This window comes from Misgurnus anguillicaudatus, chromosome 8 (genome assembly GCF_027580225.2).
Source record: "Misgurnus anguillicaudatus chromosome 8, ASM2758022v2, whole genome shotgun sequence".
Taxonomy (NCBI): Eukaryota; Metazoa; Chordata; class Actinopteri; order Cypriniformes; family Cobitidae; genus Misgurnus; species Misgurnus anguillicaudatus.
Window position 1 is genome coordinate 24,139,327 of NC_073344.2, and position 17,969 is coordinate 24,157,295.

General features: G+C 39.0%; 1 protein-coding gene across 6 annotated transcripts in view; it reads right to left on the reverse strand.

Annotated features, from left to right (window-relative positions):
• Positions 1 to 17,969, reverse strand: part of slc12a5a (solute carrier family 12 member 5a) — a 149,600-nt gene that overhangs the window by 29,802 nt on the left and 101,829 nt on the right. For all 6 annotated transcript variants that reach the window (XM_073870523.1, XM_073870521.1, XM_073870522.1 and 3 more), the window contains 3 exons: positions 17,428 to 17,522; positions 16,828 to 16,959; positions 304 to 450 (listed from right to left, as the gene is read on the reverse strand). In XM_073870523.1, coding sequence (XP_073726624.1) covers positions 304 to 450; positions 16,828 to 16,959; positions 17,428 to 17,522 — 374 coding nt within the window. The remainder of the gene's footprint in view (positions 1 to 303; positions 451 to 16,827; positions 16,960 to 17,427; positions 17,523 to 17,969) is intronic.

Here is a 17,969-nt window from a genome sequence, read left to right on the forward strand (position 1 = left end):
ATTAAAGGAAAGAGGTTGAAGCGTAACCTGTCTTTAGGATAAAAATAGCTCCGCCACGGGCACCAGAGAATCTAGGTTGCTCATGCATGCACACACAAACATACGAATGACACGCTAATAATGAGGATACACGCTGAGATGCATAGTGTGCTCAGTAACACATTGATATGTGCTGCAGGGGACAAGCACATAGATGAAAGAGATAAGGACATTAATCAGATGGTTTTTGTGTGTGCAACTTCAACTTACTGTGTGAGAAATGCAAATTTGGGAATTATACTTGCATCAAATGCAACAACTTACCGTGGAGCAACACATGAGCACTATAATGAAGGCTTCAATGACCCCTCCGATGCCCACCATCCAGGTCATCCTCAGAAACAAAATGACACCCAGGATGTTTTGCAGACAGGGCAGATAAACTCCCATCAGCGTTCCCATCCGCGGAGCCTGTAAACGCAAACACGCAGCAGTCTGTTAGTTGTAAGACACTGTTATCTGATTTGTTTCGTTCCAGTTATCAGTTTCATGTCTAATGGTTTTTTTGTTTATCGTTGTTCAGCAACCATTACATCATTTAGTTTTAATCTGCTGACAGCAAACAACACAACTGTGCAATCTTTTATGTGTCTATTAATAAAAAAAACAGAGACGAACTGAATCCAGGGTTCCCACAGTCATCTCATATAAACATACTGTAGTATACTGTAATATTTTTTATTCATTCCATGCCAGCCTTTATTTAAAGAGTTGTCCGCCAGCATTTTTTGTGATTTAAAAGGACTTTGTTGTTATTTATTCTTCGTGGAGTTTACCGGAAGTTATGTGATGACCACGAAAGCCGCTTGTTTATGTTGTTACTGCTGAAACTGTCTATAAACATACAATTAAATCAAATGAAAGAACAGACCCTCTGCTTTCAAACAAACAATAAATAAAGATTCAGAGCGATGATCAAAACATACACTGAGTTTTTACTGTTTTTGAATCAGTGAATGATTTAGGGCCCTATTTTAACGATCTAAGCACACGGTCTAAATGGGTGTGTCCAAATCCACTTTTACTAATTTAACGACGGGAAAAATGGTTTGTGCGCTGAGCGCATGGTCGAAAAGAGTTGTTCCTATTCTTTTAATGAGTAATGGGTTTGTTTTGGGCGTAACGTGCAATAAACCAATGAGAGTCTCAGCTCTCATCCCCTTTAAAAGCCTGTTGCGCTGGCGCTATGTCTAATCCCTATTTAGATGACGGACTTTGTAAACTGAAAAGATAAGCAGAGGAAGAATACCACCAGTTTAAGATTAATGTTAAAAAATTTGTTGTTTTTCATTTGTATTGAAATAGTTATTTTTTTATTAAAACCTTTAAAACCAGTTTTCTTTTAGTCATGAAAGTAAAAATAGCAGGCTTTTATTTGGTGTAAATGTATGGATATCCAATATCATCAAAAAATGTTTTACAAGTATATAAGAAACGGTTTGTACTCTAAAAATACTTTATTTGTAACAAACAGGAGATAAAGAATTTACAAACGTGCGGAGAGCCGAAGCGTTTTCAGCACTTGGACAGCGCCATGATTTTTAAAAAAAGCATTACTTAAAAATGTTCTCATTTCATCATATCCACAGGTACAGAGTCATCATATACAATAAATCCATGAGGTAGCATTTTAAAAAACATTTAAAAACAGATGCATTTGTTTAAAGCAAAGCATTTATTTACCAGGCTACAGGTGAAGCAGCTCTTTACACCTTCTAACGTCTCATAATCGTTCCTCATTTATGTCCAAGAGACTCAATAATAATCTTTTACATTTGAATGCTTTACTTTTTCATATTTTAAAGCTTTTTTGTGCTGCTGTGCATTCATGTATGTGATAAGCAAACCCGCGTTGTCGTCTCATTTATAGGCGCATGGTCAATGGCGTAGTGTATTGTAGTTGCCTCAAAATAGCAACGCACCAACAATGCGCCTGAACACACCTCGTTTTTAGATCAGAACGCCCATGGGTGCAAAAATGACGTTATTTAAACAACGTGGGGCTAAACGTGAAAATGATAATTGCGCCGGGTTGAACCTAGCAAAAGACACTTGCGTCGCGCATTGCACTGCATTGTGTCGGGTGTATGATAGATCCCTTAGTGTTTTATAAGTTGGGTAAGAGCGCCACCTGGTGGATAATAATGGAAATATAGACGTAAAAACTCGTAAGGGAAGCGAAATTTGGCGGTGAAGCGTCTTTTCTTAATTTGACTAAATAACTCGTCAATGGCAGGGAAAGAGTTAATGCCTCTTTTAACATCAAAAAAGTCCTGCACTTTATTTTCTCATTTCTGCAGGTTTCGAAACGTCAGAAGCACACATGCTCTGCTTCCGGTGGACACGTATCCTTTGATTTAGGAAATATATAGGAAGGTACACCTCTTAGAAAACGTCCAAATAAAAATAATTTTAGATGTTTAATTACTACTATTATTATTTGGAGCATTGTGAACGATAGACAAGGGCCTAATGTACATATTTTTATGAAAACCTTGCTATTTTTCACTTCCTTAGCTCCTCAGCATGGGCCACATATAAATTATATGGTATATATTTACCTGGTATATAATAAATAATAATACTTAGAGGTTAGTTCTGTTGACTTGGGTCAGTTAACTAACACCTAGTAACTAGTAAAACACATAGCAACCATAAAGCAGTTTCCTGCCAATCACCCATTAAACACAAAAATCATAGAGACTTCTGAATGAGCAAAAGCACATCTTTATACCTTTACTTTTCAAAAAAAGGTAAAAAACAGAGTTATTGTTGTACTGTAGTTAATTTAACCAGATGAACCATCTGTATAATTCATTTCAAGGGGTTTCAAAGTTATTCAGTGTTGTTTTCGTCAACGATGACGATAACGAAATGATTTCGTTGACGCACATATTTTTTATGACGCTAACACGACGATGACTAGCTAAAAATGTCTATAAGGTGACGAAAACATGACGAGACGCTTTTGAGTTTTCGTTGACGAAACGAGACGAAACGAAAAGGATTATAAGTCTCACGTTCATAATGCATGTCATTTCTGCCTATTTTGCGTGAAATCTGTCTGTTTTTAGCTAAATGCTGCCGCTTTCTATCCTTGTTTTGGGTCACGCTCACGCCCACCACCCGGCTGCCGCCATGCCGCGCACGCGCACCAGATTTTTCAAACAACAACAACACACCTGCGGCTGTGGCGAGTTCGCAGGACCGTAGCGGTGACGCCAATAAACGGAAATGACGAGATGATTTATGGACATACTTTCAGTATAATCCTTCAGACAGAAAAACGGAATGCATATTGGGAGATGACTGTAAATGTGGCCACAAACTAGGTGGGAAGAATACCACCAATCTCAAGCGGCACCTGAAGGCTCATCACGCTAATATTTTTTAAAGGTAACTAACAAGTCACGCTGTTAACATATCATATACATTCAATTTTACTCGACAATCGGCTTGTGACACATTTCATGGTGAGCTTAAGGTTTTACATGTATCTGCTTGTCAAACCTAAGCCCATTTCCAATACTTTTTGTGATGTATTTAAATAAGGCAAGGCACGCGTTTCTCAACTTTATAAGCGAGGTCTCAAAACACAAACTCAACACGAGGGAATATTAGGCTAAACTTTTTTCTTCATAAGTTTTTGTTATGACATGCGCAGAAGGCACACTGACTAAAACAACGGCAAGCCCTCAGGGACAACCTTAATGCACATTTTAATTGTATTAAATACACCACACTTTTTAACCTAAATTCATTGGTTAAAAATACTTTTTTTTTCTAAAATTGACTTAAACTTGACTAAAACCTTTTTGCGTTTTCGTCGACTAAAACTTGACTAAAACCTTTTTGCGTTTTCGTCGACTAAAACTTGACTAAAACTATACATTTTACAAGTGACTAAAATGTGACTAAAACTAAAAGGGCTGCCAAAAACAACACTGGTTTCAAAGTTATTCTTAGAGCTAACATGATATACAGCATGTGTGTGTGTGTGTGTGTGTGTGTGTGTGTGTGTGTGTGTGTGTGTGTGTGTGTGTGTGTGTGTGTGTGTCTGTCTGTCTGTCTGTCTTTCTGGCTTTCTGTTTGTCGGTCTGTCTGTTTGTTTTTATGTGTGTATGTACATCTACAGTGTCTCTTTGCTTGTCTGTCTGTCTGTTTAACTACAATGTTTGGCTGTCTACAATGGTACCATGGTAATGTTTTGGTATTTTGGACTACGGCCTACATTTAGCAAAAAGTACCCCTGCCCTGCAGTACCACAAACTTCCTAGCGACAGCACTTTAATCACAAAGTGCTGATCTAACACATCTCCCTCACTCTGAGTAACATAAAGACGCCTCACGGGCAGCAAACTCCTGTGTTTATAATTAGAGAGATGCCAGACATGCGAGAGAAAGACATTAGGTTGTAGTCGGTCTTTTATGAGCAATAAAGTGCTATTTGCTTGGATTCATGGATGTTGGGGCAGGAAATGGTGCAGTATATTGTGGAACGGTGTTATTATCATAAAAGAGGAGGTATAATCTTATCTTGACACACTTTTTATGAATAAACCCATTATTCTATCACCCTGGTCTATTTCTTTACAGTCATTTTGTTGTGCTTCAGTTTCCACACAGAGAATGAAAAGACAGTTTATGTGCTAAACTTAATTTGTATTATATACAAAATGCTGAATTTTTCTGGTGAATTTGCTCATAAAAAACTGCTGGTGCAAAGCAAATTTATACTGGGCTTGGCTATGCTGTTGCTGTGTGGCATTAAATGGTTGCTTACTGGCCCAAGTCAAAAGTTTCATTGTTACTCTGGTCTGTAGATAAAACTCTTAAATTCATGTAAAGTTTCTGTTTTATCATTCACCAGCTTTTTTCAGCAAGCCATGTGAATTGATGATCATTGTGTTTGTGCAAATGTCTGCTGCAAATATGATATTGGATGATTTATGAAACAAAATTTCATCCCAAAATTATCGAGATAAATTGTGGTCAATATAGCCCAGCCATGCTAATAGCAATAACATATATAATATATAATAGATACTTGGCATTCATTGTCCAGCCGTTGTTTTTTATGCCCTGTGCAATTTCTAGCATAAAAGAAAGAACTATATTTGAATAATGTCTTTGCTGTCATCGAGTCGTGGGCTGGAAAAATGAATGCAAGAAAGACAGCGTTGAGATGAGAAAGCCACACCGCAGGGCACAGACGGTAAATCTGATTAACATTCCTCTGACAACACGCACATTAGCATAAAGAGAATGATGTCAAAATGGCAAAGATGATCTTCGTGTCTCTGCCTGGGATCCCTTTGGCTATAAGAGTCTGTGTGTTGAGCCCTCATACATACAGAGAGATGTCGACTGAACTGCTATAAGATAAGGTGCTACAGATAAATCAGCTATAATTGTTCTTCTGTTTTATCAAAATAAAATTCTGTCAAATGAAAAACGAACAATTAAAGATTAAACTATTCACATCGGACATCTTATTAAATACGCACACATTTGCATATTCCAGCAAAAGTTTAATGGACTGCACAGAAAATCTCAGACTGTAACATTTGCAGTATTGTCACATGGGCATTCTGTTGAACTTATGATGGGCAGGAGGCTTTAAAATGTAAGAATGCATATGCAGTTTATTTGCATACATCTACAAACTTCCATCAGTCGAATCATTTACAAAGATTTGAGCTTCCTTAAAAATAAAAACTGTACAGCAGAAATGAAATGATTGCTGAAGATGTGATCAAGACATAGTTGATTTGTGGTTTGATGAAGTATCTGTTGATATCGATCCCAGCCTGACACATTGAATGATAGCAATAAATGAAATTTTTCAGTTTTTCAATATTACCGTTTCTTGGTTTAAGATTAGTTCAGGTGAGAATATATATGTATAATATTCATATCTGCAGTCAATTAGTAAAGATTTGAACATTTGCTTAGAAAGATTTGGACGTGAGATCCAGACGCGGCTTTGGTGTATCCGTGTTTGATGGTCAAAAATGAGATTTTATTCGTTTTGGGTTGATCAAACCAGCAGTATTTGGTCTCATGAAATTATTACTTTGTTTATATGTACCTGGTGTAAATGATGTAAGATATTATAATTGTAAAATAAATTTAACAGATTGGAATTTGTAACTACTTTAAGAGATTTTGAAAAGCTTTGATGCATTACATAAAGTGTAATGACTGCATTAAAGTTGTTGCACAACAACAAAAAAGGTGTTTCGTGTAAATTGTACAAGCATCACAGACTTGAGGTTCGCTTAATTTGCGGCCTTATCACAGAATGTAATTATTGCTTTTCCGTTGTTTAGACGCGGCTTATAAAGCCACATTATATTAGATTACATTAATACTGAAATTAATCCTGCCTTCAAAAATCAAATTATCCCGCACTGAATTTGCATTTGCATGGCTGATATTGAATTTAATGGCATGCATTATTCAGCACGTCTTATTTATTTCAGGTTAATTAAATTAAAAGTCTTGTTTCCCAGTTTGCCATCTGTTGGCACGTCGAGTCTGCAAAAGACGTGTGTGTGCGTGTGTGTGTGTGTATGCATTTGAGTCCATGTGTCTGTGTTTTTGTGCAATGTGTATGTGCATCTTTGTGGGCATTTGTATGCATCTGTGTGTGTATGTATGTATGCGTACGTGCCTGTGTGTGTGTGTGCACGCGTGCATTTGTGTCCATGTGTCTTTATGTGTACAGGTGTGTGTGTGTGCGTGTATGTATGTGCATCTTTGTGGCTGTTTGTATGCATTTGTGTATGTGTGTGTGTGCTCAACTATACTAACAATTGATTCATGTCTTCATGTACTGTAGTCTCACAGGACTGCAGACGGCCATTACTTCAGATTTAATCATGAGTGTGAATAGAGGGGTGTGTTAGCATTCATCCTGCACACCACTGTCATGTTGCCTTGTTCTCGCCTGTGTATTCATCCTGCTTGGTGAACCGAGTTTCCTCCCCATGACCCTTCTTGAACTCGAGGATAATTGCATTATATTAGCAATCTCCTTGAGAGGAGATGGGATGTGTATCAGTGCTGTATTGGGTCAGTGAGGTGGTTTTTTTACACACATTGATCAGTGGTTCCCCAAATGAGCTGACGACGGGGCTGTGCATCTTTTATTGAAGACTAAAATAACCTTGACATCCAAGTTTATGTATTTATCACAGGCAAAAAGTGAATGTGTGCACCATTCGATGTAAAAAAGCACAATGATAGCGTCAAATCTGTTTGCAGATCACTATATCTTTTTGCAGTAAAGTGTAAATGAGCACCATATGTTCATTGTTTACTAATGAATGGTTTGGTTGACACTTGAACTGTTACCGCACCTGTGATTTCTAAAATGAGAGTCTTAATGTCTGTTTCATCACCACACAAATCTGCGCAATAATGTTTAGAAAGCCAAAGCACCAATCTCATTCTCACAATATCCACCCTGAGATTTATGTTAAAGGTATAGCGGAAGATTTTCGTTTTCCGGGTGGATCATCAAGACTATCGGTCATCCCAGATGTCAATCATTTTGATTATATGTTGACGTATAACCGTCGTACGTGCTCGCCTCTAGGTTCGCTTGCTGCACATGCGCACTTTCACGTGTATGTGTGTTGTGTTACGGTTTCAACCATTCATTGAAGCTCGCATTCTCGCTGTCTTTTTTCAAAATGTCTGAGGGTCGCAAGAGAAATATAAAAAATATCGAGGGGCGGTTCTTTTAAATAATTCGGGAAAATCTTCCGCTATACCTTTAATATTTAAATACTATATGTACTTTGTTTGTATGCCTTTACTCACTGTGTGTTTGCAATTACTGTTTGCTTGCTCTTATCCAAACCAACACACACACACACACACACACACACACACACACACACACACACACACACACACACACACACAGTCAGGCATACATGGTTTATGGGGACTTTCCATAGACGCAATGCATTTTATACTGTCCAAACTGTTATATTCTATTCCCCTAACCTACCCCAGTCCCTAACCCCAATGTCACAAAAACCTGTTGCCAGTCTTTAATCTATGAAAAACTACCATTTAGTATGTTTTTTTAGCGTTTCAGTTTATGAGGACACTTCCTTTGTCCTCATAAACCATGGTAATAGCATAGTTAACATGTAATTATACACTATTCATGTCCTCGTAAACCACATTTGCCAACCCCCACACACACACACACACACACACACACACACACACACACACACACACACACACACACACACACACACACACACACACACACACACACATACAGACAAACAGACAGACAGAAAAAGAGACAGACAGACAGACAGACAGACACTGTAGATAGAAAAAAACAGACAGACAGACACACATTTTAGACAGACAGACAGACAGACAGACAGACAGACAGACAGACAGACAGAAAAACAGACAAACAGACACTGTAGATAGAAAAAAAACAGACAGACAGACACACATTTTAGACAGACAGACAGACATTGTTGATAGACAGGCAAACACTGTAGACAGACAGACAGACAGACAGAAAAACAGACAGACAGACAGACAGACACTGTAGATAGAAAAAACAGATAGACACACATTGTAGACAGACAGACAGACAGACAGACGGAGTAGATAGAAAGACAGACAGAAATACAGAAAGGCAGGCAGGCATACAGACACTCAAGACACTGTAGATGGATGGATGGATGGATGGACAGACAGACAGACAGACAGACAGACAGACAGACAGACAGACAGACAGACAGACAGACAGACAGACAGACAGATAGATTCAGTAGTACACAACATTTTTTCTGTGATATTTCTGTGTTTAGCAAGCTGTGTTTGTTTGAGTCAAAAGTGTTGTTTCCACACCATGCGGGCTGAATTTAGGTCTCATTTTCCAAACTGCAGTGGTGTGTCAAACCAGTGAGAAAATCTGAATCAACAGAGTTTGGCAGCAGTCATTCCTCATCTGAGCCTCTGGAGCAAATAGACTTCATCATAGCTGAGATGTTTCGATTGACTGCCCGTGTATCTGGAGCAGGTGTATAATCGAACTTCTTTCTTTCTGTTTGTGTATTTATGATTTCCCCTGTGATCTCCAGCCTATGAGAATCTCAGGTAAAGAGAGCAGAGAGCAGATGCCCAGCAGTCCTCTGAGATAACTGCTGGAAGACCCGGACTCTAAGCCTCAGGTGTTTCGGTCCCATGCGACTACGGCCAGCTGTTTAAATTATACAATCATGGTGCCCGCAGCCGTGCACCCCTGCCACGGACACCCGTGAGTCAGAGCGAGATGCAACCCATCCCGCTGCAGGAGCAAGATGAGTTTATTTACACATGACAATACAGCTTTGAGTGACAGCACTTTAATAGGAAGTTTTGGGTAGTAAATAAAATCTATCTGTAATAAAATTACTTTATTATTTATGATGTATATACTATTATATCTAATCATAGTAATTAATAACATTACTTAAATGTGACCCAAACTAAACAAAAACTAAATTTAACTTCTTATGGTTAAATCAAAGATAAGTAGTAATGTTTTTATTCTTTGGGCTTCTAATTTCAATAATTGTCTATAGAATCCAACTAATATGAGGTTACAGGTGTGCATTTATCTTCAATTTTTCGAGAGCTCTGTATGTGCTCCAACAATAGTTTTTTAATGCTAGATATAATTCATAGCAGGAGAGGAGCATAGGACAGGAGAGGAGAGAAAAGGGGAGAGGAGGAGAGAAGAGACGAAGGGAGAAGAAGAGAAAACAGAGAAAAAAAGAGAGAAGGAGAAAGGTGAGGAGTGGAAAGGAGATGAGAGAAAGCGAGCAGAGGAGAGGAGAGAGGAGAAAAGAGGGCAAAACAGAGAACAGCAAAGGAGAGAGGAAAAAGGAGGAGAACAAAGAGTAGAATAAAGAACATGAAAGTGAAGGAGCAAATAAAGACAGAAAGTAAGGGAACAGAGAGGAGAAAAGAAGTGAGGAAGTGAAAGGAGAGGAGAGAGATAGAAAGGGAGAAAGAGAGAGAGGAGAAAAGAGGGCCGAACAAACGAGAGCAAATAAGAGAAGAGGAGGAGAAATAAGAGGAGGAAAAAGGAGTTGGGAGTAGAGGAGAGAGGAGGAGAAAGTACAATAGGGTCAAGAAGATGAGAACAGAGGAGCCAATAGAGACCGACGGAGTAAGGGAGCAGAAAAGAGGAAAGAGAGGAGGTGAAAAGAGAGGAGAGAACAGAGGATAGAACAGACAACAGAAGACAGGGAAACAGAAGAGAGGAAAGAGGAGGACAAAGAAAAGTAGGATAAAGAAGATGAGAGCAGAGGAGCAAATGGAAACAGATACAGTAAGGGAGCAGAAAAGAGGAAAGAAGTGAGGAGGTGAAAGGAGAGAACAAAGGATAGAAGAGATGACAGGAGAGAGGGAGAGAGAAGAGGGCAGAACAAAGGAGAGCAAACAAGAGAAGAGAAGGAGAAATGAGAGGAGGAAAAAGGAGATAAGAGCAGTGGAGAGAGGAGAAGAAAGGAGATGAGAGAGTCAGAGAGAACAGAGGAGAGGAGAGAAATGAGGGCAGAATGGAGAACACGAAAGGAGAGAATAGAGCAAAGAGGAGGAGAAAGGAAAGTAGGGTAAAGAAGATAAGAGCAGAGGAGCAAATAGAGACAGAGAGAGTACCTGAGCAGAGAAGAGGAAATTGTGAGAAGGCAAAATGAGATGAGAGAACGGAGCATAGAAGAGACGACAGGAGAGAGGGAGCAGAGAAGAGGAAAAAAGTTAGGAGGTAAAAGAAAAGGACGGAACAGAGGATAAAAGAGAAGACAGGAGAGAGGGAGAGAGAAGAGAGAAGAGGGCAGAATAGAGGAGAGCAAACAAGAGAAGAGGAGGAGAAATAAGAGGAGGGAAAAGGAGATGAGATCAGAGGAGAGAGGAAGAGAAATGAGCCAAGTGAAACAAAGAGAGCAGAGGAGAGGAGAGAGGAGAAAAGAGTGCAGAACAGAGAACAGCAAAGGAGAAAGGAGAGGAAAAAGGAGGGTAACACTTTATTTTACGACCCGCAAAGTACCGCGTAATTATACAGAATTTACAGCGTACCTATTTGTAACAACAGAGTACCTCTACAGTACGTACTTGTAGTTATAAGGGAACAATATTTTAAGTTTGGGGTAAGAAGGGGGTAAGAATATATGGAAAACTATTCTCTAAGTATTTCACAACCACAGGGCACCCACTGCAATATTACGTGGTATGTATGACGTCTATGGGTAATATGGTCTATGTGTAATATGTTTTTTTTTTCATATATGCTACTTACCTGATGAAGTGTAGGCCTATTGTATAGCCTATTGTATAGCCTACAGTGGATGTCTACAAGCCACATCGGCAAATAAAATATAACACACAATAAAAATAATAGCAACTTGTACCTCTTTGATCTGTATATACAGGAGTTACCAGGTAACTCTTATATTTGTGGGCTGTAAATTAAAGTGGGGCTTATTCCCCGCTTGTTCTGTGTATGTACCGGGTAACTCTCACATTTGCGGGCTGTAAACTAAAGTGGTGCTTTGTTCACCTCTTGTTATTAATGTTATAGGGTAAATACCATAAACATACAGAATATTGTTATTTTTATTTTAAAACAACTTATTTCAAAACATCTTTAAAACACTATAATTAAGCCAACACTTAACACTTCATTTTTATTATCACAAAAATTTTATTTCAAATAAAAAGTCATGACAATTTTTCGTTGTTTTTGCGGCTGGCTTCCTCTGTTGGTGTTCTTGTCCACTCGGATGATGAGTTGATGTCGTCTCAAATGCTGTTCTGCAATAAATATAAAAAACATAAATGAAAGCCTTCAGTAAATGTTTCTTCACTGTGCCTTGACAGAAACTGAGTTTTTTGAGCCAGTTAATAACTTTAGGCTAATTTATGTGCTAGCTTACCTGCTGCTACTGTTAGCTGGCAACTTTCTTGAAAAAACATTGTTTGAAATGCTTGAGTCATGTATTAACAAAACCAGTTACCTTATTCAGCATGCGGATCCTGCTCACATCACTCGCAGCCGTACTCCACAGTGTAGAAAGTTTTTAAAACCTCTTAAAAAATTTCACCTCAGGATCGCGTTCCAGCAAACCTCCTGCAGACGACCGCGCGCTCTACACCTGCGCAGTAGCCTACGCATGTGGTCGTCTTTTGCTTAGCGGGAGCTGATATCTGCTGTTGTTTCATTCTGGTTTGCCATTGCATAAATTATATTTGGCTAAAATACTTTACACATGTTGCAAAGTTTAATTCTACCAATGATAACACCTATTAAAAATAAACAAATAGCGTGCTGCTTTGTGGTCATTATTGTGTCATTTGAAATAAAAGTAAATAAATAGCAAAGCACCACTTCAAATATGTCCGCAAATGTAAGAGTTTCCTGGTAAATAGGGAATAAGTTGCTATTTTTATTGTACTTACCTTAAAAAAAGATAACCACGTTAAATCAGCTGGACGTGTGTTATTAAAAGCAAGTAATATAGGCTACTAAAATAAAAGTGATGCGCTGTTATATTTATTTGCCGATGTGGCTCGTAGACATCGACTGTATACAACATTCAGTAGTCAATATGAAAAATTCACAATAAAATAAAATAAAAAATGAAACATCATTTCCCCATAGACTTGACTAAGTCATACTTACCACGTAATATTACAATAGGTACCCTGTTGTTATAAAATACTTAGAGTATAAATAATTTATAATTCTTCATATTCTTACCCCCTTATTACCCCAAACTTAAAATATAATTCCCTTATACCTACAAGTACGTACTGTAGAGGTACCCTGTTGTTACAAGTAGGTACGCTGTAAATTCGGTTTAATTACGCGGTACTTTGCGGGTCGTAAAATAAAGTGTTACCAAAAGGAGGAGAAAGAAGAGTAGAATAAAGAAGATGAGAGCAGAGGAGCAAATAAAGACACACAGAGAGAGAGAGTAAGGGAGTAGAGAAGAGAAAAGAAGTGAGGAAGTGAAAGGACAGGAGAGAGATGAGAGGGAGAAAGAGAGAGAGAAGAGAAAAGAGGGCAGAACAAACGAGAGCAAATAAGAGAAGAGGTGGAGGAATAAGAGGAGAAAAAAGGAGATGAGAGTAGAGGAGAGAGGAGGAGAAAGTAAATTAGGTTCAAGAAGATGAGAACAAAGGAGCAAATAAAGAAAGAGAGAGAGTAAGGGAGCAGAGAAGAGGAAAGAAGTGAGGAGGTGAAAGGAGAGAAGAGAAAAGAGGATAGAAGAGACGACAGGAGAGAGGGAGAGAGAGGAGAAAAGAGGGCGGAACAAAGATGAGCAAATAAGAGAAGAGAAGGAGAAATAAGAGGAGGAAAAAGGAGAGGAGAGAGGGGGAGAAAGGAGATGAGAATGACAGAGAGAACAGAGGAGAGAAGAGATAAGAGGAGAAAGGAGGGCAGAACAAAGAACAGCAAAGGAGAGAAGGGAGGAAAGAGGAGGAGAAAGGAAAGTAGGGTAAAGAAGAGAGAAGAGGACAAAAGGAGAGAAAACAAGAGAAGATGATGAGAAATAAGAGGAGGGTAAAGAATATGAGAGCAGATGAGCAAATAGACAGAGTGACTAAGGGAGCAGAGAAGAGGAAAGAAGTGAGAAGGTGAAAAGAGAGAACCAAGGATGGAAGAGATGACAGGAGAGAGAAGGCAGAGAAGAGGGCAGAACAAAGGAGAGCAACCAAGAGAAGAGAAGGAGAAATAAGAAGAGGGAAAAGGAGATTGGAGCAAAGGAGAGCGGAGGAGAAAGGAGACGAGAATGACAGAGGAAACAGAGGAGAGAAGAGAATAGAGGAAAAAGAGGGCAGAACAGAGAGAGGAAAGACGTGAGGAGGTGAAAGGAGAGGAGAGAAGAGACGACAGGAGAGAGGGAGCAGAGAAGAGAAGAGGGCAGAACAAAGGAAAGCAAATAAGAGAAGATGAGGAGAAATAGGAGGTGGGAAAAGGAGATGAGAGCATAGGAGAGAGGAGGAGAAAGGAGATGAGAATGACAGAGAAAACTAAGGAGAGAAGAGAATAGAGAAGAAAAGAGGGCAAAACAGAGAGAGGAAAGAAGTTTGGAGGTGAAAGGAGAGGAGAGAAGAGGGCAGAACAAAGGAAAGCAAACAAGAGAAGATGAGGAGAAATAGGAGGTGGGAAAAGGAGATGAGAACAGAGGAGAGAGGAGGAAAAAAAAGAGGAGAGATAAGAGACAGAGAGAGAAGAAAGAACAAATGGGATACGTGAAGGGAGGAGAGAGGAAGAGAGAGATGGAAGGAGGAGAATACAGAGGAGAGAGGGGAGGAGGAGGAGAGAACAGAGGACAGATGATGGGAGAGGAAAGGAGATGAGAGCAGAGGAAAGAAAGAAAGCAACGGGATATAAATGATAGGGAAGAAGGGAGAAGAAAGCAGTGAAGAGGAGGAGATGAGCCTGCAGTATTCTCCTCTTGCTTGGCTCCTCAAACAGGAGCTGGCAGTGTTAATGTGACTTTAGTTTAGTGAAGGTGAATTATTAAAAGCACAGATACTGCGAGCATGTTCAAAAACTACACAAATAACTGCTCTGTGCCTCTGTTCCCTTACAGCTTGACATGAATAACCATTTTTTACTGTCACTTTGTGTGTGTTCAAGTTATTATGTGTGCGTTTGTGTGTGTGTTCATGCAGTGCACGTCGACAAGCCATCCAGAAAGAGCATATGGTCTCTGTAATGACCACATGTCCCGGGACATCTGATAACCTCACATTATAAGTTAAAAACTACTCCTCTTACATCATGCTTTGGAAAAAGAGAACACATTTTTCTCATGCTGTCACCCTTCATTGATGTGTTAAGACTGAAATCTTCTATTTGGCGAATTATGAAGCATCAGTGAGTTCAGACTAACATGTCAATTGTTTTATTTATATACATTAACACAATTATGGTTGTGCAGTACAATAAATTTAAAGGCAAAGATGCAATAACCATGCACAGCTTATAATTGATTAACGCTTATGTGTGCTGTTTCTGTCACTAAAGGCAGGACTGATTTTAACACATTCACATCCTGTTGCTAGGGTGTTCAGGGTGGTTGCTAGGCGGATGCTTTCAGTATGAGATGTGGGCTGAACTCAGATGATGTATTTGGTCATCAGAGGACCCCCGCGGCCGAACTTCGACGTTGGGCTCGGGTACATTTGCTGCTGGAGATGAGCGGATTGAACCTCTCAAAACGGACACTGATTGGAGAGCGGCTGCGAGCTAATTAAGTTGAAGTCGCTGTGTGAGACGAGAGGAAGATTATCACTCTCTTCTCACTCGTGTTGAGAGGGCAAATCCAATTCCTTCTCTCATTTCCCCGTTTTATTTCGATTTCTCTTCCTCTCCCTTTAGTTTGAATGGGTCGGCTGAGGGCTGATGTAAGCTGATGTTTAAATTGTTACTAAAATTACATTTTGTCCACTCTAGCAGGGAAACTGTAACATTTTCAACATTTTTCAAATCAAAGTTTAAGCCACATCGCACATGCATAGTACACAGCAAGCTATTTTGTGCTTTAAAGAAGTCTAATAGCCGTCCAAGCACAGCCCAGACATCTAGGCTAAAACAAGGCAAAAATAAGCATCTTGCATTGGTCACAGCCCAAAAATAAATGAAATGTAATACATAAATACAAACACCTTGTAATCACTGTTGACATTGCTTAGATGATTGAATATCAGACATCTCATCTGAGTGTTATTTTGGCAAAAACATGCAACCGGTTACTCATTGCTGGACTATATCTGGTCTATTAATTAACCTAGATGGTGAAATGACAGCTATTGCTTATTGGGTAGAGAAAAAGACTGCATTTACAACCCGTGCTGGCAAATGTTGATAGAGTCAGCAAAGTTTATTTTGAGAAAAATCAAGAAAGAATCTTGAAGGTTTAGAAACAAAATCACTGCATTCATACCTTAAAATCCCTGGTAAAACTATTAGATTTATCACACACAAAGTCAAAAACAATATCTATAGGAAAAATATTTGTTTAACTCTTTTCTTTCTTTTATTGATTGACATTTAGACATACAGAGACAGCTTTAAGATCTACTGTAATGCAAGGATCTAATATAATCTTACACATTAAATATTTTTCTTCAAAAGTTAAAGGACAATTTCGATATTTTGCACTTAAAGCCCTGTTTTCAGATTGTTTGTGGTGGAATGGGCAGTTTTGACTGGGGTTTGGACATATGGTGCTGGCCCGAGAGTTTTGGGGTGTTTGTTGTGTCGGCCCCCACCCTCGCGGTGGCTGTATAGGTGCACTGGAACAATCCTTTCTGGGATGCATTGAACTTTTGTTTAGAAAGACGTTGTTTTCATGTCTTAATAACTATTTAAACATCAAGTCCTGCACTTTATTTTATATTTCCTGCATGTTTTAAAACCAAAACCAAAATGTCATGTGCATCTTTGAATTGGTTAAGCATATAGGACGGTACAGCTCTCAGAAAACGTACAAATACATATAATTTTAGATGTTTAGTGACTATTCAGAGCATTGGGATCGCTAGATGAGGGCTCAATTTCGACCAAAATCTAATTTTATACTTTCTTTCGCCTGTGTAGCTCAATTCAGACTCATTTTGCCAAAACAAGTCACATTTATAGGTTCAATCTGGCAACAATCAATTTAATCACACCTTACAAGAGCTCGCTGTAAATGTATAATGTGTAAATCAACAGCAGGTATATCCATGTTTTGGTACCTGAACGGGTTTCTTTCGTGAGCCCTCGTTGTTCTCGGCCTCCTCGTGTTCTTTGCTGCCCTGAGGCAGATTGGAGTAGTTGGCAAGACTGCTGAGAAGAGACGATACCATGGGAATTGTGTCCATCTCCTCCTGCAAAAACACAACAACACAAAACAAATACACTGTTAGTAAACATTTACAGTAGTCTTTGGTCACCAACGTACCTTATTGCAGATATATAAAGCACTCATACAGTATATTATTAAAAAATAGTTTTGGCAGTCTGTTGGACAAAACCTGAAAAATACCTCATCCTTGCGGCACTACTGGTAGAGCATACGGATAAAAAAACAAAAAAAGTAGCTTCAATCCGAGTTGTGTCACATGCATACATGTGAGATACCGGTGCATTAAAGCACATCACACTGCCCTGTTAGAGATACATTTGTGTCATTTTTGTGGTTCTGTTACAGTAAATCTTAATGTGCTGGAGATGTGCCGCTATCATCCACCTGCTGTCCTCTAGTTTCTCTGCCCTTCAAACACTAATTATAATGATTAATGACTGTCAGAGACTTTAATTCACTTCATCGCTATAGTTTGTGTGTGTGTGTGTACCTCAAACAGGGCCATGTTCTTGCCGTCATACTGCTGGCTCTTCTCACCATCAGTGCTGTTGATGAACGGGCTGCTCTCTTTGGGGTTTGAATCACCTGTGGGTCAACATCAAGAAAAAAACATAAATGTGACGAAAGAGACTCAAAACTTTAGACACTCGAAACAGCATCTATTGCATTGATCTTAGATCTTATGCATGTATAAAATCATTATAACATTGCAAACTTTAATATAAAAATTGATGCTTAAAGCGAATAGCACACCCGAAATGATGTACGAGTCAAGTCAAATGTATTTGTAGTGCTTTTCATGTCTTTCATGAGGTGCCAAGCTCACGTTGAGTTTCAGGACTATAAAACAATCACTGTTTGTGTCTTTCATTATAATTCATCCGTTCTCTTTGAGGAAACCGAGCAGTGATGTTTGGAGACACATGTAGATCTGTAAAGATGGCTGTTGGTGAATTCAAACTCCTGGGATCTTGGATAAGAGGGCAAATATATTTATGACAGAGTTGAAGTGTTTGTGAAGATTGGGTGTCT